Below are 25,881 nucleotides of genomic sequence, written 5' to 3' on the forward strand. Positions count from 1 at the left end.
TATTGTTTATACTACTTACTTTTTTTTGGTATTACATTTATTTACCTTCTGGGTTTCTTGCACACCCTGAGTGAATCCATCCTCACTTTCAGCTTCTCCTTTCTTCAGTATTTCAGCTGCAGCTATTTCAGGAGACAGTCTTTATTGAAAAACAGGTGTTTTCTAGTCTGCCTTTTTAAATGATCACAGATTTTTATAAAAGTTTCTTTCTCCTTTAGCATACTTTGAGGCCCTATTCCCAATTAAGTTGTCCTTTTGAAGGTCAGAACAAGATCCTCTTCTTTTTCTGAGTGGTTTCCCCTCCCCTGAGTCTTAATTCCTTCACTGTCAGCTGCTCCTACTCACAGTTACTATTTCCTTCAGGATGGTAAACACCGAAGGTGATGTGAGGATGAGTGGTGCCATCACAGATTTAAACAGGTGCTGGAGATGATGGAATCTGAATATCTAACAGGACCCCAGCTTGGCTGATCTGTTCTCCAAGCCCAGCTTGTTCTCCTCTTCCTCAGGGACCTTATGCTCAGTGTCATTTAAATTTCCCCTTGGAAGTTTCCCCTGGGCTCGTGCCTGCTACAACTTGAATGAATTAAAAATGAAAGCAGCAGTAGCAAAAAAGTAATGATAAATGTTGGTGAATTGACTGCATGCAGTTATCCTGGGGTGTGTTGCAGAAGAGGGTGCTAAGACTGACAATGTTTGATGCTGTCGTGATTAGAGTAAAGATTATATTAGTGATGCTCTCAAACACGTGCAGGGCATAATGAGAGAATACACGAATCACAAACAAGGCAAAGAAATCAAGGGGGAAGATAAATCAGAGGAATAAATAAACTACAGAATTTTGCAGTAAACAGAAAAAATAAAATGAATGCCTCCAGGAAGAAAATAATCTTGAATACACTTAAGGCTTCAGCCAGGGATGATCTCCTGCTGGTTTGTGATATCTCTCTCACGGTGGGTACTTTGGAAGCATGGGCACCTTCTTGATTTTCCAGGAATCCTTTTACTCTGAGTTCCCTTCATTCTCCATCCAGCCTGCCCTTGAACCCCTCCAGGGATGGGGCAGCCACAGCTTCTCTGGGCAACCTGGGCCAGGCTCTCACCACCCTCACAGCAAAGAAGTTCTTCCACAGATCTCATCTCAATCTCCCCTCTTTTAGTGCCAAACCCTTCCCCCTTGTCCTATGGCTCCCCTCCCTGATCAAGGATCCCTCTTTTCTCTCTCATCTTTCTCAAAGGGAATGCTCTCTCTCATCTGAAGGGGAGAGAAGTCCAAGAGAGCATCTGTCCTTTGTCTTGGTGGCAATCATGTGGCCCAAACCATGACAGAGCTCCCATCAAGAGGACATTTGTGCTGGAAGGACCCTTTTCAGCTGAAACACCTATTTTGGCGTGATCTGAGGTTGGTTGGAAGAGCTCAGCCACTCAGCTCACAGGGTATCAACACAACTAACGCTGCCTGGAAAGACTCAATCATTGGGGACAGTCAAGAGAGTGAAATGAGAGCAAATGAAGAATATAAGACCCGACCAGGGACATGGAATATATTTAATGGGTGCATTCCTGTTTATCAACACATGGTAGCACATCACTGAGACAACATGTAAAATGATCTGCTGCTCCTCAGTCGGGAAATGAGGAAGGTATTTGCTCACTTATAATTTCTAATCTTCCTTTAAAGCGCTGCTGATGTGAATTCAGTCACTGAGCTTAAAAGTGGATTCGATGGTTTTATGATAAACACTTTTTTTCAAAATGTCTTTGAAAATAATCCATCCAGAACAAACATAGGAGAAAAAAAAAAAAGGAAAACTACACAGGTTTCTTCATCAGTGGCAACTTCTCTGCTCTCTGGGGCAGGAGTCCTATAGGAGCTTAGGACTCATGCCTCTGCTTTGCTGTTAATTCCTGCATCAGGTGTGCATCTTGAAGTTAAAATAAAATAATAAACCAGAAAAAGGAACAAAACACCCCACCCTAAGTTACCCTGAGAAAGGAATGTAAAATCAAACCTTTAGCTATGTCTGTGTGTTCGCAGCAACCAAACTCAAGGTGAAACGCCCCGCAAAAAATAAAACAGGCAAGAAGACCTAGGGGATGTTTCATTTTAAACGTGATCACACAATTTCAGTGCTTCAGCCTTCTTGTTCATAGCCAAACGGGTGCACGTAAACTCTCACTGTATGGTCTAACCAAAGGTGGGGAGGCAAGGGGGGGTGTTAACAGTGAGGGCAGATGTGGTATCTGTGTGCAGTCTGGTCACGGAGCACAACGAAGCCTTTCAGCCGCCAACATCTCCCCCTGCTAAAAATGAAAACCCTTGGGTTATTTCAAAATAACTGTGAGGGCACTTTGTGTGCAACAGGATCATTAACTCCGTGGTGAAATGACGTGAGTGTAACCTGCCTCCAGTACCTTTTTTGACTTCACTAGAAACTAACGAGTGAAAAAACATGACCTGTCAAAAATAATTCCAGTGATGTACATGACTGGCATGTATTTCTTTAATTTATTTGTTTCAATTATTGCCTTAAGTGATTTTAATAGGTACAACATAAATGAGTTTAAGCAGATTTTCTTTCTCCATTTGGAGCAAAAAACTAGAAATGCCAAAGAGAATCCTAAAGTTCATACTCAGTTTACTTCTTACGGTTTTGGATGTCAATTTTGGTTTGTATAATCATTAGGAGGAAAAAAGCAAAGTGGAGCGTGCTGCTCCAGAGCATGTGTTAATAGAACAGAAAAAAACTTGCACAACACCTCAGTGCAATGAGGAATCCGGAGTCGAGTGGTCTCCCTGTGGAACAGGCTTCCTTTGGGCTTCTATTTTCTTCTAATATACAAGTAGACTTGTAAAGGATGAAATAGTACAAACTGTTTTCTGAATAGTAGAACGAACTGCTGCACCCAAAATCTCCAAAAGAATCTATTCCCTTATGAGGAGAGACTGAGAGAGCTGGGACTCTTTAGTCTGGAGAAGAGAAGGCTGAGGGGAGACCTTATCAACGCCTACAAGTATCTCAAGGGAGGGTTGAAGGAGGAGGGAGCCAGACTCTTTTCAGTGGTTCCCAGTGAGAGGACGAGGGGCAACGGGCACAAGTTGGAACATAAGAGGTTCCACTCAAATATGAGGAGAAACTTCTTCACGGTGAGGGTGACAGAGCCCTGGAACAGGCTGCCCAGGGAGGGTGTGGAGTCCCCTTCCTTGGAGATTTTCAAGACCCGCCTGGATGCTCCTGAGTAACATGCTCTAGCTCTAGGCAATCCTGCTTCAGCAGGGGAGTTGGACTAGATGATCTCTATGGTCCCTTCCAACTCTAGAGATTCAGTGAAATTCAGTGAAATTACATCCCAATGCTGGCAGGCTAACGTTTAAAATGTTGCATAATTTCTCATAAATTCTCTGTGCTCAAAGGAACCTTTGAACAAACCCAAAAAGGGAAAAACAAGGTCTCCTTTGAAATGAAGGGTTTGTCTGCGTGCCTAAAAGTAAGGGATAATTAACAGGAAAAATTAACACCGTGTGGGAGATCTGTAGTAATCCAAGGTGCCAGCCCTGGTGATCTGAACTGGTCAGAGGTGGAGATCCCAGAGATGCCTGGTGCTGAGGACACCACGATGGGCTGAGGGAACCTCTCCCACCTCCTGTGCCAGTCCCAGCCTGACAGCAAGGACCCTGCAAGGCCTCGTTGGCTGATTTGATCTTAAAAGATGGACTCTTAAAAGGATGAAGGCTTTTAAAAAAACTCAGTGGAGCTTGCACTCTCTGGGAGGTCTCCTCAGGGTTTGTCTTTTTGTTTTGTTGTTTTTCTGATGATTTTTTTCCCCCCTTGTATCTTGTATCCAGTGCCCCTGGGGGGAGGCATCAAGGGGATAGAGCCAGGCCATAGGTGGTGGGAAAGCTGAGCAGAAAATGAAACAAAAGCAGTTCAGAATATATAAGGGAAAAAATAATTCCACCACAAAGACAGTCAAGCAGAAGAGCACATCCAGAGAAGGTTTTCAATACCTGATTGAGTATTGAACCAGCAACGGACAATTTGGTTTGATGCTGCAGAGGACCTTGCTGGGAGCAGGAGGTTGGACTGGACACTTCTGGAGGTCCCCTCCAACCTGAATTCTCCCATGATCATGACGTCATTGGCTGAATTCTGCACCACAGAGAGCAACAATGTATAGTTCACTATCTAGTAATACACAGATTACTGAAAGAAAAAAAAAAAAGATTATTACAGGACTAAAATAAGGTAATATTGCAGTCCTTTGGGTAGCAGCTGGAGACTCAGCCCAAAACATTAGGGCACCTTGTAAGTATTTCATGGCTTAGACATCCTAACCCCACGGAGACATCTAAATACAGGTCCTTTGTGCATCTTCATCTTAAGGTAAGTCCCATCTTGGAGAAAAATCTCTTCAGAAAAATGAGACAACAATCTGTCTGGTAACTATTCTGGCTGCAGACGTTGCTGCTCCCACTAAAATAAAATTGCACTATTTTATTTTGCACGGGGACAGGTAAGGGAAAGCCCAGGTGACCAGTGCTTTTTCTGCAGAGAAGTGGTACAAAGCGCTACGATGCCATTACAAGGGGAACGATCACTTTGCCTCGCAGAAAAGTGGCCAGTGTCTAAATAAATATAAGAATAGTCTCCTTGGGGAGCTGATTCAACACCAAAGGAACTTGTTTTGTAAATATTAATTTATTTTACATATATAGAAAACAAAGGTTCAGAGACATTCACATTAACAAGATAAATTATTTAAATTATTTACAGTGTTAAAAAAGCAGTGTTTCAGAGAATTTTTGTGAAATAAAAATGGATCTGAAGAAAGAAGGGGAAGCATAAGGACTACTATTAAAAATGTTTTATATTTATGGTGAATACACACTATGAGGGGACAGAACAAAACAAAAATGTTGTTTATCTATTTGAAAGAAAATGCTGGTCATCACAATAGTTACCCTTGAAATTTATCAGACTGGATCAGTTAAGGTATTGCTGAATTGCTATTTTTAAAGGCCTTTTATTTTTAAGACAGTTTCTGTTATATTTGATTATTACTATGAAAAAAAGAAACATTTTTATTTCTGCCAACCACTCCTAGTCTCTAAAGCACACAGAAGCCCTACAACTCTGAAAAGGCAGGCATTGGTTTCCCAACTTGGAAGCTTTTACAGACACGTTATGTCTTGACTGTAAAATTCATAGTGCTCATTTTAAACATCTCCTGAAAGAACTTTCCTGGTTACCATTTGCACTGTGTATTCAAGCACCAACACGCAGTTTGCTATGAAGAGAAACAGTATTTATCTAAACTGGCACCTGGGTTATTACATTTCTTCTGTATTTAAAAATTGGAAATAAATAACATTATCCCTGAAACTGCTGTATAGCACAGTCGCCTAAAGTAAATGCTATCCAATAACCACAATTTTCCTGTCTGGCTCTAAAATTTTCCAATCCCAGCCCAAAGGCACTGTTAAAAAGCTGGCTCCTTCTTTTAATCCATTTGTATTTGAGCAGAGTTCAAAAGAACACTCACTCTCCACAAATATAAAGAAAACAACGGGAATTCATCCGAGAGGTGAAGAATAATTTGATCAAGGTTCTTCAGAAATTTGGTTTTTTCCTCTCCATCATAGTCCGAGCTTGAAACATTACGGTCTTCTGTGTCATTTTGAAGAAGCTGTTCCAGAATCGTGCACAAAGTGAAAATATTCTCGTACTGGGTGATGTCATACATGGCCTGGACCTGGGAATAAAGAAAAAAAATAATAAAATCGATGTGTAAGCACAGGGTAAAAATGCTTTGGCAGCCCATCATCTTGGGTGACACTTTAAGGAAAAATAATAAAATTGATGTGTAAGCACAGGGTAAAAATGCTTTGGCAGCCCATCATCTTGGGTGACACTTCAAGGAATAATTTGAAAATTTGCAGCAGTATTTAAACGATCAGAACAGCAATGTGCTCACAATGATTATTTCTAAGAAATGTTTTACTTTTTGTGAAAACAGCCAAACAACTGGCTCCCCAGCAAACTTCCAAATGAAAAGTCAATGTAAGCTCCTGTTTAGGAGGCACCTAATTATCCACAGGCTGTGACCTACAATAATGATCTACAGATAAACAACAGCAAAAACTTCCTTTGTTTTAGGGATGGAATTAAAATCGGCGGATTTCTGTTTTCTGAGATGTAAAATAACAAGTAAAAAAAGCAAAACCTGTGTTTGCTTCTGAAATGTTGGCCTCGTAAATTCCCTCAGACCCTCCTTTTGTATGAGGAATCAATAGAGAAAGTTTTAGAAAGGCAAATTATGTCACTTCACTTGTCCCCTTTAACTTCTCTTCCAAGCAGTTGAGCAATTGTGTTACTTCCAGCGGGTCTTGAAAAAGTGCAACTAATTGCAATTTAGTAACCTTTCTAATTGATTATGGATAATAGAAACCACAAGCCAACTAATTCTCTTTCTTCTGCAAATACCATTGCCCCAAAGGAAAATTATTTTAGCCACACAGAACCAGCTTTGAACAGAAAGGTGAAGTCTGATGCAAGGAGGAAGTAGGATTTTTTTTTGGAGGTAATTGCTTTTCAGGGGACAAATGCACCTTGAAATATTGTTTTATAAAACCGGGGAGGGGGAAATCAGTATAGAACATTTTCTGGCTTATTGACCTTTCCAACCCATTTAATAACCTGAACAAAACGTGGTTCCATTTGGGTTGCTGGATGCCTTCTGTAGCACTAATTGATGCAATTACTACCAATGCAAATTTAAGGTATGTCTCAAAAGCAAACCTTACATATAGACTACAATTCCAGAATATATTAATATCAATTTTAAGTAACATTAATTGTGTTTTTCAGAAAGAATTTTAAGATAATCTTCCTTTTTACAGATCAGATGAGTGGGCAACACAGGTTTTGGACTCTGGGGTTTTTTTTGAGAGATCAGTTATTGCTGATTTTTCCTCACCAAATAGTTGGAAATGGGCTTCTTAGCAGTGAGATACACTTTGCACGCACCTCAGTTTTGAATTTAACTCTTGAAATGATTTTATTATTATGATTTCTCGACCCAAACAAACTTGACAAAGTTAAATAATTTTTTTAAGATTATTAATTGCATAAGATTGAGCTTTACATAAGATGAAAACACGGGGCACAAGGATCTCCTGCCTGAATTTGATGATCTGCTAATCAGAATTCATGTATTTCCATCACCAAGTTGAGAGTGCAGGAAGTATCAAAACTTTTGGCTGAAATCAATTCTCCAAAATTCTCCTATGCTACAGGGTAACCACCTGGAATAACACACGTATTTCCTGCTTAATCTGAAAGCAGGGAAGAAGTTCTCTAACCTGCCTTCTCTACAATGCTGTCATAAGTACCAGTACGTTAAAAATGAATTATGTTAAAGGAAACTGCTAAAAAATGTAGGTAGCACTGACAGTCAGAATGTTTAAAAGCCATTTATGGTCCAGGTCTCTGCACTTTCATTGTACAATCCCAAATTCCAAGCTGCCACTCTTATCGGACAGATTTGGAGTTGGGGTCTTCAGCATAATTTCTGGCAAAAAAATTGGGATCTGAAAGCAGAGAATTATTTGAAGTGGCCTTCACAGGATGGTGCATGTAATTTCTGAAGGTGATTCAAGCAGATTCAGGAAAAAAAACAAAGTGATAATCTACATGCAATTTTTGCGCTTCGAATATTTTTGGTTTTATGTCTTAGCAGTTCACACACATTTCTAATGCTCACTCAAATGCTCTCAATGACAGCAATATAAACCAAGAACAGGAGAATAAATATTAGCTTTGGAGAAATTCTCTACAATTCTTATGTCATTTACCATCTGCAGCTCATGTTCCTAGTGCTGCTGTCTGCTGAGGCTGGTATTTCCGCACGATGCTACCTTCTGACTATAGGCAAAAAACATTTATTACTTTTACATCTCAGAGGATCTACAGAACGGAGACAATACTTTAACAGTGCAAATACAAATTAGATGAAAAGAAAGAGATTGCTTTTCTGGTAACTAGGTGTTTGCTTCCATGCAGCTCAGAGGTTTACATAGGTGATGGACCAAACACCAGCATCACCCCTGTGTCGTCTGGAATAAACCAGAACCAGCTTTAACTAAGGGCAACTTTATTTGGGTTTAGAATTGAATGCTGAAATGCTGAAATTTCTGACCAAATTAAAGCAATGAAAATTGATCTAGAAGAACCAATATGTTTGATTAATGACAATAAAGCTTTCCCCCTTTTCTCTCCTTAAAATTTAGTTAACGCCTGTTTAGGCATCTGAAGTCCTATGAAGGTATCAACAATTGAAATGGAAGTGCCAAAAGTGGCACCAAAAAATTTGCAAGAAGCAGAACCCTTAGACTATGATGGATTGAGGTGATTTGGGCAGAACCCTTTCATGCCAAAATAGTCATCTTGCAGAAGTTTCAATGTTATCATTTTCTAAACAGCAGAGGTGTAGAAACACTAATCTTTCCAGTTTGATTCAAATTTGCATCACTATGGCAATATTCCATATAACATTATTCTGGGTATAATTATTTGTTGCAATATACATTTAATCTTTGGTTTAGGAAGAAGTGGATAGTTTATCTACATCTCCTTCCTCTTGTTTTGGAAAAAAACTTATTATATAGAAGAAAATCTTTAGGAAAATACTTATATTTCATATAAATATAACACTTTCAGAAACTAGTTGCTTAAAATTGATATTTCCCTTAGGTTCAACTATTAAACAAGATTTTAAAAATAATAATAATAATAAAAAAAGGTGTTTCGGTGATTCTATCATCTGACTAAAAAAAAATTGTAGTTTTCCACTACAATTATGTCACCAAATCCCATAACCTCCTCCCAACTTTCAAAGAATACCAAACGAGTTGCTTAAAATTGATATTTCCCTTAGATCCAACTATGAACAAGATTTAAAAAAAAAAAAAAAAAAGTGTTTCGGTGATTCTATCATCTGCCTAAAAAATCAGTTTTCCACTACAATTGTCACCAAATGCCATAACCTCCTCCCAACTTTCAAAGAATACCATCACAGTCTTCCAAATTGTAATCATAATTTCACGAACATTAGACAGGCTAGATAAGCAGTGCTACTCTCTCATTTAAAGTATTTAAAATTATGTGGAATATGTATGTAGAATAAATCTTGAATGGATTAACAGAATTTAAAAATACGAAAACTATGTTGCTTATTCCACTTAAATACGTAAGAAATTAGAGAAGCAAGGTATTGAAAATCATACCAAATATAAAATATGAGTACACCACAGTGTATCTAAAAGTTTATATACACGCTGTAAACCTTAATTTTAGAAGCACTTAGAGCCTTGACTAAAACATGACAAAACACAAAATGGAACAGGTTGTTTCCTACAATCTTTTTAGACTTTACAGAAACTAAATGGGTATGACTGTAAGCAAATATAGTTTCTCTTTCAAATTTTACTTTTCCATTAATTTTCCAATATACTCTTCTGGAAACCCCCAAGCCAGTCATTTTCTAGACATTTTCAGATTTTTAATTTGTTTGTTTTTCCTCAAATGCTACAGGGTTTTAAGAGCTTCAGAGTGGCTGTTTAGAACTCATGAGTGTTACAGTGAAGAACAGGTTGTTTCCTACAATCTTTTTAGACTTTACAGAAACTAAATGGGTATGACTGTAAGCAAATATAGTTTCTCTTTCAAATTTTACTTTTCCATTAATTTTCCAATATACTCTTCTGGAAACCCCCAAGCCAGTCATTTTCTAGACATTTTCAGATTTTTAATTTGTTTGTTTTTCCTTAAATGCTACAGGGTTTTAAGAGCTTCATAGCAGCTGTTTAGAACTCATGAGTGTTACAGTGAAATGGGTGCTGAGAAGTGGTGATACACAGTTCAAAACTGGCCCTCTAAAATTAAGCATTCCAGAAGAACTCCAAAGACAGTTACATTTAAAAAGATCCTTCTGGATCTGAAAATCTCCTGCAGCTTGTGTGAAAAATACAGTTTCCTGACAGAACATAAAAAAAGCAAAATACGCTGAAAGGGATTAAATTATAAATTGACCGTAAGAATGCCAACTGGTTTTTCTTTCCATTTTCGAAGCAGAAAAGACTAAAAACATACAGGAATAATTATGTAAATGCTTTCAATTCTAAAAGTTATGAAAACATTTGCCATAAAGGAATAATTATGTAAAGGAAAATTCTTTCAATTCTAAAAGTTATGAAAACATTTGAAACAAATAATGGAAGAATTACTGAAGATCAACCTGTGGTCTGAACATTACTATTTTAAATGATGACAGGATGAGGGTAATGGTTTTAAACTGAAAGGTGGCAGATTTAGATGAGATCTCAGGAAGAAATTCTTTCCTGTGAAGGTGGGGAGGCATGTGATTTTTCACTCTTTGGTACCATTTCTTATGCCAAAGCTTCATCACAGCTCAGTAGGACTATCTAGAATGGACAAGTAGTGGTGGGGAGGTACAGCCTCATTGAACCTTCAGAGAATCTGTTTGAAAGATAATCTTCTGTAGCTGAGTTGGGTATCTAAGAGCTGAGTACCCTTAGCAAAAGTACATGATTTTATCAAATGGCTGTGCAAAGCCAAAGACCTAAGAACAACAAAGCTAAAAATGACCAGAAGTGCACTCTATAGCACTGGGTCCCCCCAAAGGAGACTGTTGCACCCAAACTAGAGGGATATCATAGAAGTTTAAAGTTTTTGTCAGTGTTAGGTGGATGGTTGGTCTCGATGATCTGAAAGGTCCCTTCCAACATTGGCAGTTCTATGATTCTATGAATGCAGTTTGAAGCAGAAGCATCAATTCAAGAAGTAATTAGAAATAACAGCCCAACCGGAGCTCAAAGAATGTTCAAATTCAAAAAAGATCTGAACAAAGCCCAGTGAAATATCATCTACATTCAGGAATCAAAAAATAGTGTTTTAGGCAAAGGACTGAGGTAAGCTAAAATTCACAGAAACAGACTGTCATTCACATTAACGTGGTACGATAGAGGCATAAAAGGAATGTCACTGTATCAAGAAAACAAACCAGCCAGAGAATAACAACTACAGCAATAGAAGAGCATGTCAGTCTGTGACACTACTAGAAGGCAAAAACATCCCTGTACTTGGTAGAATTGAAAGCTGTAGGAAAAAAAAAAAAGAACAAAAAAAAGAGTTCAAATCCACCTTTAAACTATGGTCAGGATGTCCTCTAATGGCCTGAACCAACCATAATATTAGGTGAACTACACCTGAAAAACTCTCTTCAGTTTTCCTGCCCTGCCATCCCTTTCCCTGCTCTACTCCCATCTCCATCCTTTTACCTCTTCTCCATTTCTCCATTTTTTCCCCTCCCTCACCTCAGGAAAACAGAAGGTAAAGTGTCCCATGTTCTGGGCCATCAGTGGAATGACAAGAATCTGAAATACGCAAGAAATGATTGTACTTCATCAATCATTCATCAGCTCTGAATTCTGAAGCTGAACAAAATACCTATTTTTTTTTTTTATTTCATTTGGACTTCCCACAAGAACATGGTTCTGGGAAAAAATTATTAAGTAAAAAGAAAACCTAAGAGTAGAAAATAATCAAATCTGCAAACTGAAGTAAAAGATACAAGTCTCTCTACATTCACTTCAAAACTATGGATGTTTTGAAGGGGACTGGAATAGCAGAGTAAGGAGCATTATTTAAAACACTACACGCTGCTTCTATAGAAAGTAGACTTTAAAATAAATCAGAATGCAGTGTTAGATATAGCACTGTATTTATTTAAAATATATCCTGAAAAGATTAGAAAAATTCTAACATTTCAGCGAATGACATACCCACTACTTCATTTTATGCACAAAGTCATTTTCAATCAGCTAATTTGGTTTCGTAATTACCGATAGAGGCAAGACATACAAGAACACAGCAATGCTTCTTGAAGTGCCTGTAGTAACACAATAGCATTCCTCTTCTCCCAGATTTTGAATGTTGCTATTTTAAACAGATATAATCCTGTACATTTGATGCAATTTAACATAATTACTTAATTTATTAGGCAGGATTAGAACCACTGTGAAAGACATTAAAAGATCATATTAACAAATCATACTAAATACACGGGCAACCTAGCTCTTCATGAGGATTTCAGATGACTGCAGGAAACAAATTAACAAAAATATGACAAGAAATCATTACGGATTGACTCATTAAGACCGAGAGAGAGAAGAAACAAAATCAAATCCGATCAGAATTAAGGCACATGGCTGCCTTACAGACATTAAGGAATAAAGTCCTTCCAGTTTCCCTGATGACAGCAAATCAGCCAATAAGGAACTCATGCTGTGACCGTTTCTGCTACCAAACTTAACTCATTTAAATCAAGTTCAGGTTTTCCTATACTATATTGGCACGTAGACATTGATTTAGAAAAGTTTTTAAGCTTTCCAGTCCGCAAACTCTTAAAAAATTTCTCATTTGGTTTTGTCACGGGTCAATCTCTCTTCCTTAATACTGTATATTTTACATTCCCTACTGGAGATGGGATTATCACTATGTACAACTACGGTTCATTTAATGTTCTTTCCAGTTCTCGGTCCTCTGGCCAATAAGAACTGAAATGCTTTGAGTTCCTAAAGGGTCAGTTTGATTTCTTCCACCCGCCTTCCTTAATCCTAAAGGGTCAGTTTGATTTCTTCCACCCGCTGATCCCTCGGTGGGATCTCAGGCTGCTGCTCAGAACCACACAAGGTCAACCTTGGGCCATTACCACCCTGTTGCTTCATCCTCCCATGAACTTTCTTGAGAGCTATCATCTCTTTCCAGAATAAATTATGCCTCACAATTTGTTCCAAACCCCTTGGTCTCCAGACGACGCAGCAATTTATCAACAAGCAAGAAATCAGTTTATTTGTTCCCCCTCAACTCTTGAATGTCTGAGATTATGTCAGGGTTATCAACTCAAACGCTTAATTAAAGAACTTAGCGGCTGGGCTCTAAACTGACTTTAATTCCACTCGTTTTCAAAGAAAAAAGCAAGAAGCTATGAGCTGCAGAGCCTTCTTTCCTTTTACATGAAACTGCTCTTGTTTTCAGGACGAGAAGAAAACAACCTGTTGTGAAAGGTCTTCCTGGGTACCATCCTTGGTTCAAGAGTAAGACAAACTAAATGGAAGCGCTTCTGGCTGCAGATAGAAATCTATGCACACAGATCTAGAGTAAATGCACTTCTTAAAGAAGGGATTATAGCCTAAAAACAACCCTTGAAGGTGGGAAACCACCGTGATAAGGAAACAGCCGTTCCACTCACTGCTAGTCTTCCCATCCCTGCCATCAGGTGCCCCATTTTCCTTCTGAAAAATTGAAACAGCTTTGGAAACAATTCAGAAACCCTAAGGGAGAGTTTTCAAAGGAACCATTTCAATTTTAGAATTCTTTAGTGCATTTAGGATTTGTTGTATACATTGCAGCATGTTCTAACAACATTTTCCAAGAGGAAGATAAAGGAAAGAAGCACAGAACTTCCTGAACCTACTCTTCTTACTCACCCTTTAGGATCCAGTAGATGTGGATCCTCAGAGAAGCACAAAGTATTGGCTGAAAATGACTGCCCTAGAGAGAAACACATCTGTAGTGATACCAATAGGCCAAAGATAAAAGATAAAGCAGAGAAGAAAAAAAAAAATTACAGAGAATTAGCTCATATGACAAGTATTTTCATGGAATATCCACACAGGGCAAGCAGCCAGAAGTTCTTGTGAAGGATCAGAAGATCAGGAAAGAAAATATACTAGATATTACCTTAAAACAAAGGTGTCTCCTCTGAGGGAAGGCTTTTTTACCTTCAAATTTCAATGCCATCAAGTTCTTCCATAATGATGAAGGGCAGAAAAACACTCAGTTTATCTCCTTTACATCATATACTAGTTTATAGACTTCTGCTGGAATCCACATTTGTTTCCTCTTTAACTCACCAGCTTCCTCTCAGAATAGATGACAAGAATCTAAATCTCTTGATTTTATCAAAACCCTTTCTGTTCTGTTTCTGAGCAGACACTATCACACGACCAAGTCTGCTACAACTCCTCATCTATATCTTTACCAGTTTATCTCATAATCCTAATAATATTTTAAAGCAGTTGCTGTACATGGAAATAATATCTAAGAAACTATTTTCCGTATTTGGTAAATGATATGAAATTAAGTTTAAAGAACTCACTCTTAAGGGTTAAACAAAATAATCATTCATTACAGTTATGAATAAAAATGATCTACAATAGCCAGCACCACCTTGCTACACTCACTGATGAAAGAATAACGACACAATCCTCGGAGAGGTTTTTAATTTGCTGCTCCTGCATGCGGAATGATTTATTTTAGGATTTAAAACTGTGCTTAATTGCATATTAAGAGACGGCAATATGTGCAACAAGATTTTTATTAATACCACCCCACGTCGTATTTCATATTGAAAACAATCTACACCAGCTCACCTACAAAATGAACTCACAACAAAGGCCTACTCCATGCAAAACAGCACATTAATATTCTGCACAGACTGTAATTGCCATTCTACTGCTTTTTCTAATATTCATGTTTGTAAGCAGTTTTGAATAGCAGTCAATTACTTGTTCTGTTAGAACGCTCCCCCTGCATTTGTATTACAAGCCCTCGAGAGGAGAGGCACTGACTGCTGGGAACAATTTGGTGGGAAAGTAGGTACATTTTTTTAAGTTTATTTTGACTTCGTGCAAGTCTGAAAGTATTTCTTTTGGCTTTGTTTTTGAAAAACTTAACTAATTCGAGTAGAGTGATTATGTCCATAGCTGCAGTACTCACCACAGAGACACACCATTGCCTTCTGAATTGGGTTAGGAAGATGCAGCACGATAGGAGCACCTTTAGAACTTACTGACACAGATGATTAGAAGACTAATGCAAATTTGGTAAGTCTATTTTCAGACTCTCCAGACCTGTTTCAGACAATCCAGAGAAGGAACTCTGGATGCTAATGGTGTGTGTAAGTAAATAAATGTCAGAGGGGTAAATGTAACACAAATACGGATGACCTATAAGAAGATTAGCACAAGGGTAAGACTTAAGGGTAGTTTTGATGTGAAACTGTGAGTTAGAGAGACTGGAAAAGTGTGATTGTCAGACAAGTGTTGTCCTGCGCTGCTGACCCTTGTAGGTTGGCCAAGCATTGGGGAAAGTGATGCAAGAAACAAGCGTTTTCTATGAATTCCATTCCCTGTCTAGCTCCAGACTGGTTTTGCTGGGCTTGTTAATTGAAATACCTCTTATATAATATTGACATTGAAGTAGTATGGTACAGAATTTAGCAGTCTGTTAGTCTAAATCACTGATCAGGCTGCACGTATCTATCATTCCCTGAGAAAGCAGTTCTCTGTAAGAAAATGGGACATCAGAAGCACTGATATGTACCAAATTCATTGAAAAAAAGATATATGCAAATCTCCTTCTCCCCATTTCCAACCTGAAATAAAAAATTCAGGCCCTTCAATTAAGGAAACCACTTTGGGTATATAAGCTACAACCCTACAGGGGAATTGCACAGAAACCCAAAATTTATCAAACACCTATGTCTTTAACTTTTCCTACTCCCTAGAATAGATGTTTCCCACTCCTTGTACCTACTGCTGTCAAAAGCCTGTTCTGAAATATTCCCCTCTTTCCCAGCACTGCACCAGGAGCCCACTAAAAGATTTCACAAGGGGAACTAGACACATAAAAGTGGAAACACTGGTATTTTTTGAGTCATGTCCCACTGCGATACAGCACTTCGTCTTGCAGTACAAAGAACTTCTGTCATTTTCTTAAAATCAAGAAACATACAAGAAAAAAGCCATCAAGATTTTATAAAAATAAGATTAATAGTGAGAAAGGCAAAACCTGGCTGCCAGCAAAAGCCAAACAGACAGTGATGGTGACTCACGAGCCCGCTCTGAGGAGTGCAACCTCACTAGAAAAAGCACAGTTATTGCTCAAATATTAGCTACGAGCAGGCACACAAATTAAGAATCAGATGCAACAGCAAGATGAGAAGAAATCGGTTATTTTAGAATTCATAACTAGAAAGTCCTTGTTTGTATATTATGAGTAGCATTTCCTGAAGTTTGGGACAGGCATTATTATTTCTATTTTGTGTGTGCTGCAAAAGGCTGAAATTCTACACAGTCAATAAAAACATCCTCCTTTGCTGCTTTGCTTCCTTAGAAATTGACTCTCAAAGGCTTCTCTTTTTCCTGTCGCTCTCACATCTCATGACAGTTACTTTCCCTTCCCTAATTACAAATTCATATCCATGCAAGGCATTTCTACAGCACAACTGCCCTTGAAGGGAAGAGTGTGTAAAAACAAACTAAATAAACAACCACATATTTTTCATAACAAATATTTTGAGTTAGACTTTTTACAGCAAAGAAACATACAAAAGCAGAGCAGTAATTCTGCCTTTTAAAAAAATAATTCCAAGTTCTTGGTGCTTAGGTATCTGAGAGTATTAAATAATGAAGTATGATGGTCTTACATAGCCTTCAATTTGAAATCTAGAAAGGACCACAAAGACCACATTGCTTGATCTGTAAGTTCAAGTGAAAAAAAAAAAAAATCACGTCTTTTTTCCCAGAAAATGAATTTAATCATCTTTCAGAAAGAGACTTCGCTTTGTCTTAAAAATTATAAACTCTGGAAGTCACTATTTTCCCTTATAAGCTTCCAGGGTGTCAGCTGAACTTTCCAATTATCAACTTTACAAAGTATGCTGATGTAAAAATGAGCACACAAATACGGATGACCTATAAGAAGATTAGCACAAGGGTAAGACTTAAGGGTAGTTTTGATGTGAAACTGTGAGTTAGAGAGACTGGAAAAGTGTGATTGTCAGACAAGTGTTGTCCTGCGCTGCTGACCCTTGTAGGTTGGCCAAGCATTGGGGAAAGTGATGCAAGAAACAAGCGTTTTCTATGAATTCCATTCCCTGTCTAGCTCCAGACTGGTTTTGCTGGGCTTGTTAATTGAAATACCTCTTATATAATATTGACATTGAAGTAGTATGGTACAGAATTTAGCAGTCTGTTAGTCTAAATCACTGATCAGGCTGCACGTATCTATCATTCCCTGAGAAAGCAGTTCTCTGTAAGAAAATGGGACATCAGAAGCACTAGTATGCACTGACTTCATTGAAAAAAAGACACATGCAAATCTCCTTCTCCCCATTTCCAACCTGAAATAAAAAATTCAGGACCTTCAATTAAGGAAACCACTTTGGGTATATAAGCTGCAACCCTACAGGGGAATTGCACAGAAACCTAAAATTTATGAAACACCAATGTCTTTAACTTTTCCTACTTCCTAGAATAGATGTTTCCCACTCATTGTACCTACTGCTGTCAAAAGCCTGTTCTGAAATATTCCCCTCTTTCCCAGCACTGCACCAGGAGCCCACTAAAAGATTTCACAAGGGGAACTAGACACATAAAAGTGGAAACACTGGTATTTTTTGAGTCATGTCCCACTGCGATACAGCACTTCGTCTTGCAGTACAAAGAACTTCTGTCATTTTCTTAAAATCAAGAAACATACAAGAAAAAAGCCATCAAGATTTTATAAAAATAAGATTAATAGTGAGAAAGGCAAAACCTGGCTGCCAGCAAAAGCCAAACAGACAGTGATGGTGACTCACGAGCCCGCTCTGAGGAGTGCAACCTCACTAGAAAAAGCACAGTTATTGCTCAAATATTAGCTACGAGCAGGCACACAAATTAAGAATCAGATGCAACAGCAAGATGAGAAGAAATCGGTTATTTTAGAATTCATAACTAGAAAGTCCTTGTTTGTATATTATGAGTAGCATTTCCTGAAGTTTGGGACAGGCATTATTATTTCTATTTTGTTTGTGCTGCAAAAGGCTGAAATTCTACACAGTCAATAAAAACATCCTCCTTTGCTGCTTTGCTTCCTTAGAAATTGACTCTCAAAGGCTTCTCTTTTTCCTGTCGCTCTCACATCTCATGACAGTTACTTTCCCTTCCCTAATTACAAATTCATATCCATGCAAGGCATTTCTACAGCACAACTGCCCTTGAAGGGAAGAGTGTGTAAAAACAAACTAAATAAACAACCACATATTTTTCATAACAAATATTTTGAGTTAGACTTTTTACAGCAAAGAAACATACAAAAGCAGAGCAGTAATTCTGCCTTTTAAAAAAATAATTCCAAGTTCTTGGTGCTTAGGTATCTGAGAGTATTAAATAATGAAGTATGATGGTCTTACATAGCCTTCAATTTGAAATCTAGAAAGGACCACAAAGACCACATTGCTTGATCTGTAAGTTCAAGTGAAAAAAAAAAAAAATCACGTCTTTTTTCCCAGAAAATGAATTTAATCATCTTTCAGAAAGAGACTTCGCTTTGTCTTAAAAATTATAAACTCTGGAAGTCACTATTTTCCCTTATAAGCTTCCAGGGTGTCAGCTGAACTTTCCAATTATCAACTTTACAAAGTATGCTGACATAAAAATGAGCACATTAAAAGAAAATGTGAAAGCACTGATAAAACATTAAATAATCTACAGGGTGGGAATAGAAGAGGGGGCAATTAATGGCACTGAACGTAAGGTAAAAATTAATAATGCAAGTAACTGATGAGAGAAGCTGAAGGGATCACAAAATATCAATATGTAGTAGAGTTTTTTTTAAAAAAAAATCAAAACCCTAAAACCAAAAACAAGAACTTTAAAGTGCGTTAAGAATAAAAGTAAAAGCACAGATAAAACCAAAGTTACCCTACTAAATGTAAGTAGGAAAAGTACTTATGCAAAAAAATAGTCAAGAGTGGTTTCTTGTTCTGAAGTAGAAGAAGAAAAGGATATTTCTATTCCATCTGATATTGTGGACAGAATTGAAAACTGGGGATACGAAACATCCTCTGTATCAGCCTAACACTTTATGAAGAGATGCTCTCAAGTGCTTTCCAGAGCACCTTTGGAATATTTCTCACAATGAACATATGTCAAGACCCACATTAAAGCATCAAATAACAATACAAAGTTTCTTGTGCAAAAAGTGTTATGTTCAATACAAACATAATATTTCAGGGTTTGGACTGTAAATGAGGAGCATCAAAGGAATCAGAGCTTTCTTTGACCCCAGAAAGACCTTTGCACTAACAGATATTTGATTATATCACAAAATCATAATTTATTTTCACATAGTTAATTAATTTTAAAATAGCATGGAGAAGTAAAATTCATTATTATGGCTAATCACTGCAGGTATTATAATTATTTCTCAAGGTATTTGGTAAGGTGCCAATTTATTTTAAGTCCCACAGTTCACTGCCTGTGTTCCTGGATACAACTGGCAGGTAATAAAATCTGTCTTTTATTTATTAACTTGGCAGACAGACATGTACTTACTAGAATTCACATTAATTGCTAGAATTTCCCTACAGGAACGAAGCCTCGAAGGTCTTGTTAGAAATATGTCAACTGCAACTGCGTGCCTATATGTGAGTTTGTTTTTCAGAAAAAAATATGCAATTTTTCATCTGCCAATGATGGAAAGAGTTATAATATGATAAGAGAATTGTTCATTGCTGCTCCTGCAGACCCTTATACCACAAGGGCAATTAAATCAATATGCCTTAATTTCAACATCATTATTTTAAAAAGTCCACAGACTGCACTGTCAACCCAGTTTTATAAAAATTCCTGAAAATCTTGCTATTTCACATAATGCATTTGACTGTAAATCCTCAAACTTCCTGCTGAAGGAAACAGGTTCCTTGGAATAAGTTGGTCTTTTAGACTCTTGGCTTTAGACTATTATTTATTTTAAGTCCTTGCAAATTGCAATTTAGCACAGGTTGATATTTTGCAAATAAGATATCACGGATAAAATGACTACAGGCACCTTATCTTTGTAAGTGAAATTCTAGAAATCTGCCTCCAGCTGAGTCAAATGCGATAAAAAAAATAAATAAGTCACTGCCTTGTGCAGAGATTACAATAAAATTTGCTGTGTTTATGCTGTACCATTTCCTGCTCTTGTAGAAATTCATTGGGAGCCATCACTTCTGCCATGTAAACCGTCCTCAGCCCCTCACAGGGAATTCAGAGCTGTATATTGATACTGATTGAGAAGAAAAAAAAAAGTTATTTTCTTTCCTAATATTACACTGCTTAGTAGAATGAAGCGTGCATGAGGAATATATCTTTAAAGACAACAAAACAAATGAAAATTGGAGCTCTTCAGGGTGGAGGCAGTGCTATATGTAGAGTTAAAAGGAACGTTATCTGCTATGCTGGCAGAATTTCTTCTATCTGCAAAAGTGACAGTAAAGTCCCTTTAAGGCAAGGGTAATTAAAATGCCCTGCTTTGGTTCATATGCCCGTGCTTTTCTGGAAGGAGAATCAATTAAGAAGCACCTCAGGGTGACAAAAGATGTGCCAAGGGGTCAAGTCAGCAAAGGGTCCTTGGGGTCTCTTGCTCACAGGCCTGGGGGGGTCCCACCGGACCCGAGACTGGGGGGGGACCAAGGTCAGGCAGAAAAGCTTTGCCTGTTGCTTCTCCTGTCACCAGAAAGAACAAAAGCTTTACCATGGCAACTATGCAATGTATTTTTCATCTTTGCTATGTTTAGCACAGCTTATTTTATCTGTATCTTTTGGGGGCTTGCATTAAAAACAGAAAATTTCTTCCCCGTTCCAACCCTCTTCAGTCTTATTCCTTCTTAATTGCTGGAGCAAATCTCAAATACCTTATTGCTTTCATCCTGATAAACCCTCAAAAATCTCCACTCTATTTCTTCTTTCAGTATCAAAAGATACTCAAAGAAGATGTAAAAGTTTTTGAACAAGAGGAATAAGAGAGGCAAAATACACGACATGAAAACAATCACAAATAATACAGACAACTTACACTATGAAGGTTTGTTCTCTCTTTAAACCACATTTGTATTTATTCCTGAATACATATTATCGTAACTGCGGCTTTCTCAAGAGAATCATAATAGAAGTGGCCATTAAGAAGAAGTTTGAAAACACAAATAAGAGTATTTCAGGTCTGTTAAATGTGGTTCTCCCTGTGAAGAAGGAGACAGATAAAGAGAGCTCTATTTCAGAGCATCAGGTAGGAGAGAGGACCAAAGCAGACATCGGTGGTAAGCGCAGGGAGCATTAAGAGTTTGTTCCCTAAACAACAAAAAATGATGAAATCAGGCCTTGCCTAGGGTCAGAATAAATATTTCTGACACAAAGTAAGGATACTGGGAAGTAGAAGAAAAAGTTATAAATCCCTAGATAAAAGGAAACTCAATTATACTTATGTAAAAAGATTTTAAGTTTTTTTAAAATACTTATTCTATTATTTTAAAAGTACCCAAACTCAGCAACAGTGTAATGTTATTATAAAACCAAAGGTTTAATGCAGTTTGACTGAAAAACAGAGTCTTCTAGTGATTCCAACAGACTTGGATTTCTTCCTCAAACAAATATTTTAATAAATACCAAATCAGTATCTAGTTTATACTATTAATTCAAGTTGATTCAACATAAAACTAATTACTTGGACAATTGCTTACGCTTCATTCATAATTTATCTAGCTCACTTTATAACTCTACATATAGCACTATAGAGCTTTATGCAGCTCCTCTACTATTTCAGCATATTCTATCCACCTTGATCAGGGCTTTTTTTTTTTCCTCCTTAAAATATTACTTACTTCGAGACAATAAAATTCAGACAGCGAAACCAAAAATCATAAGCAATTATTGAAGGAGGAGAATAATAATTGTAAAAAATGAACAGAATCAGTAAGATTTCAGAGATTCTGGAAAAAAAAAAAATAATCACCTGTACAGAAAGGAGTTGGGACTAAATGACTCCCTCTGACCTCAGAATCAATGAATCAATAATACAATTTAACTTTCAAATGTTTTTAAAATTGTTTGCAAGGAACTTATATGTGCTGAAATGGAAATGTATGCTAAAAAGCATTTTGAAGAACAGCTCTTATGATAAATAGAAATATTTCAAAATGAGTAAAAAGGCTCTTGAATAGTATTTATTTTTTCATTAGCATAAACCAACCCAGGACAGTACATATTGTTTGGAACGCTAGTCAAGTGAACACAGCTTTAAACTACTAATTATTCAGGTTAAACTTTAAACTACTAATTAAAAATAAATAAGTCACTGCCTTGTGCAGAGATTACAATAAAATTTGCTGTGTTTATGCTGTACCATTTCCTGCTCTTGTAGAAATTCATTGGGAGCCATCACTTCTGCCATGTAAACCGTCCTCAGCCCCTCACAGGGAATTCAGAGCTGTATATTGATACTGATTGAGAAGAAAAAAAAAAGTTATTTTCTTTCCTAATATTACACTGCTTAGTAGAATGAAGCGTGCATGAGGAATATATCTTTAAAGACAACAAAACAAATGAAAATTGGAGCTCTTCAGGGTGGAGGCAGTGCTATATGTAGAGTTAAAAGGAACGTTATCTGCTATGCTGGCAGAATTTCTTCTATCTGCAAAAGTGACAGTAAAGTCCCTTTAAGGCAAGGGTAATTAAAATGCCCTGCTTTGGTTCATATGCCCTTGCTTTTCTGGCAGGAGAATCAATTAAGAAGCACCTCAGGGTGACAAAAGATGTGCCAAGGGGTCAAGTCAGCAAAGGGTCCTTGGGGTCTGTTGCCCACAGGCCTGGGGGGGTCCCACCGGACCCAAGACTGGGGGGGACACCAAGGTCAGGCAGAAAAGCTTTGCCTGTTGCTTCTCCTGTCACCAGAAAGAACAAAAGCTTTACCATGGCAACTATGCAATGTATTTTTCATCTTTGCTATGTTTAGCACAGCTTATTTTATCTGTATCTTTTGGGGGCTTGCATTAAAAACAGAAAATTTCTTCCCCGTTCCAACCCTCTTCAGTCTTATTCCTTCTTAATTGCTGGAGCAAATCTCAAATACCTTATTGCTTTCATCCTGATAAACCCCCAAAAATCTCCACTCTATTTCTTCTTTGAGTATCTTAAGATGTAAAAGTTTTCAAACAAGAGGAATAAGAGAGGGAAAATGCACGACATGAAAAAAATCACAAATAATACAGACAACTTACACTATGAAGGTTTGTTCTCTCTTTAAACCACATTTGTATTTATTCCTGAATACATATTATCGTAACTGCGGCTTTCTCAAGAGAATCATAATAGAAGTGGCCATTAAGAAGAAGTTTGAAAACACAAATAAGAGTATTTCAGGTCTGTTAAATGTGGTTCTCCCTGTGAAGAAGGAGACAGATAAAGAGAGCTCTATTTCAGAGCATCAGGTAGGAGAGAGGACCAAAGCAGACATCGGTGGTAAGCGCAGGGAGCATTAAGAGTTTGTTCCCTAAACAACAAAAAATGATGAAATCAGGCCTTGCCTAGGGTCAGAATAAATATTTCTGACACAAAGTAAGGATACTGGGAAGTAGAAGAAAAAGTTATAAATCCCTAGATAAAAGGAAACTCAATTATACTTATGTAAAAAGATTTTAAGTTTTTTTAAAATACTTATTCTATTATTTTAAAAGTACCCAAACTCAGCAACAGTGTAATGTTATTATAAAACCAAAGGTTTAATGCAGTTTGACTGAAAAACAGAGTCTTCTAGTGATTCCAACAGACTTGGATTTCTTCCTCAAACAAATATTTTAATAAATACCAAATCAGTATCTAGTTTATACTATTAATTCAAGTTGATTCAACATAAAACTAATTACTTGGACAATTGCTTACGCTTCATTCATAATTTATCTAGCTCACTTTATAACTCTACATATAGCACTATAGAGCTTTATGCAGCTCCTCTACTATTTCAGCATATTCTATCCACCTTGATCAGGGCTTTTTTTTTTTCCTCCTTAAAATATTACTTACTTCGAGACAATAAAATTCAGACAGCGAAACCAAAAATCATAAGCAATTATTGAAGGAGGAGAATAATAATTGTAAAAAATGAACAGAATCAGTAAGATTTCAGAGATTCTGGAAAAAAAAAAAATAATCACCTGTACAGAAAGGAGTTGGGACTAAATGACTCCCTCTGACCTCAGAATCAATGAATCAATAATACAATTTAACTTTCAAATGTTTTTAAAATTGTTTGCAAGGAACTTATATGTGCTGAAATGGAAATGTATGCTAAAAAGCATTTTGAAGAACAGCTCTTATGATAAATAGAAATATTTCAAAATGAGTAAAAAGGCTCTTGAATAGTATTTATTTTTTCATTAGCATAAACCAACCCAGGACAGTACATATTGTTTGGAACGCTAGTCAAGTGAACACAGCTTTAAACTACTCATTATTCAGATTAAACTTTAAACTACTAATTCTTCAGATCCTTATAGGTATGTATAGCACCACTGTAAATGTGCTCGACTCAGTAAGGTCTGGATCAATGGTGCCATCCAGTCCTCAGGTGTATTTTCCACCCAGTTTCCAGGACGTCTCTTAAAATCACTGTTTTCTCTGTCTTTATAGAGATATGTATATATAAAAAAATGCATAGATATATATAATATACAGATATATACTAACTCAGTAAGGTCTGGATCAATGGTACCATCCAGTCCTCAGGTGCATTTTCCTCCCAGTTTCCAGGACCTCTCTTAAAATCACTGTTTTCTCTATCTTTATAGAGATATGTATATACAAAAAATACATAGATATATATAATATACAGATATATACTCTTCCCTTTCCATTTTATGAAGATATGAAATACTAAAGCAGAAAATAAGCTGCAAAGCCACTGACATGGGAACCGTGCATTTATAATGTATCCCCAAAAGTGCTCAGTGAAGCTGCGTTAAAAGTACATTGTAACAGAGACTTTAAACAATCCTCCAAAAGAAAAAAAAAGAAAACCAGAAGGTAAACGTGTGAAAAAAAATTTACCTTGTCTGTAAATTGAACTTTTAAGAGCACACATATGGTATTTATGCTAATTCACAGAGAAAACACCAATATCCATAAGCATTAAGGAAGCGGTGCTTAATTTTCTGTAACATCGTTCCATTTTGCAAATCACTGTCAGTGAGTGAGAACACTCTGTGAAGAAACAGGAGCATTACAACTACCTATTTGGAGACACAGATTAAGTAATAATCAAATGGGCTTCCAAATTAGCAGATATACCACATCTGCCACCAAAATCAGATGCATCTTCCTTATTCCCATTCTGCTTTCGAGCACAAAAAAGCATTGACTGAGCTGTAAAGAAAGCAACTGGAAAAGGACAGAATTAACACTGAGAATAAAGGAGTAAATGCAGCATCAACTGAGATAAAAAAAGAAGTGCAATGAAAGTTTAACTGTGCCTAGAATTCCAACAGGTCATTTATTTATAATAATTTCATTTGTGGTTTGGTTGTTGTTTTTTTTTTACAGCCTAGACTTTTTGCACAATTTGAAACAAGATTTCTAGGAATATAACTTATTTGCTTGTTGAGGTAGGATATATTGATTTCTGTCATTAAGCATTTTTCCTTTTTCAGTCTTAGGTTTCCATGAATGAGACGATTCATCAATATTAAAAGTAATAATTGTCTGGCTGGCAGCAACACAGAGTTCTCCTCACGTAATCGATATTTCCTGCTTCTATTCCCAAACACACCTGAGTTTTCTGATTACGTGTCACCTTCAATTTTGCCAAGCACCTGAGTGCAAAGCCCTGCTGCCTTTTAGCTCCATAAAGATAACCCCAAACTCCTTCGTTTTATGATGGTATGAGAGGGAAGAGAGAAACCACCTGAACCATTTGTCTTCTTCCAGTTCTGTCTGACACA

General features: G+C 37.1%; 1 protein-coding gene across 1 annotated transcript in view; it reads right to left on the minus strand.

Annotated features, from left to right (window-relative positions):
* Nucleotides 1-4,732: 4,732 nt before the first annotated feature.
* MEI4 (meiotic double-stranded break formation protein 4) overlaps nt 4,733-25,881 on the minus strand; it is a 110,285-nt gene continuing 89,136 nt past the window's right edge. The window contains exon 6 of the mRNA XM_014949325.1: nt 4,733-5,754. Coding sequence (XP_014804811.1) covers nt 5,503-5,754 — 252 coding nt within the window. The 3' untranslated portion in view covers nt 4,733-5,502. The remainder of the gene's footprint in view (nt 5,755-25,881) is intronic.

Source organism: Calidris pugnax, unplaced genomic scaffold (assembly GCF_001431845.1).
Source record: "Calidris pugnax isolate Ruff unplaced genomic scaffold, ASM143184v1 scaffold132, whole genome shotgun sequence".
Classification (NCBI taxonomy): Eukaryota; Metazoa; Chordata; class Aves; order Charadriiformes; family Scolopacidae; genus Calidris; species Calidris pugnax.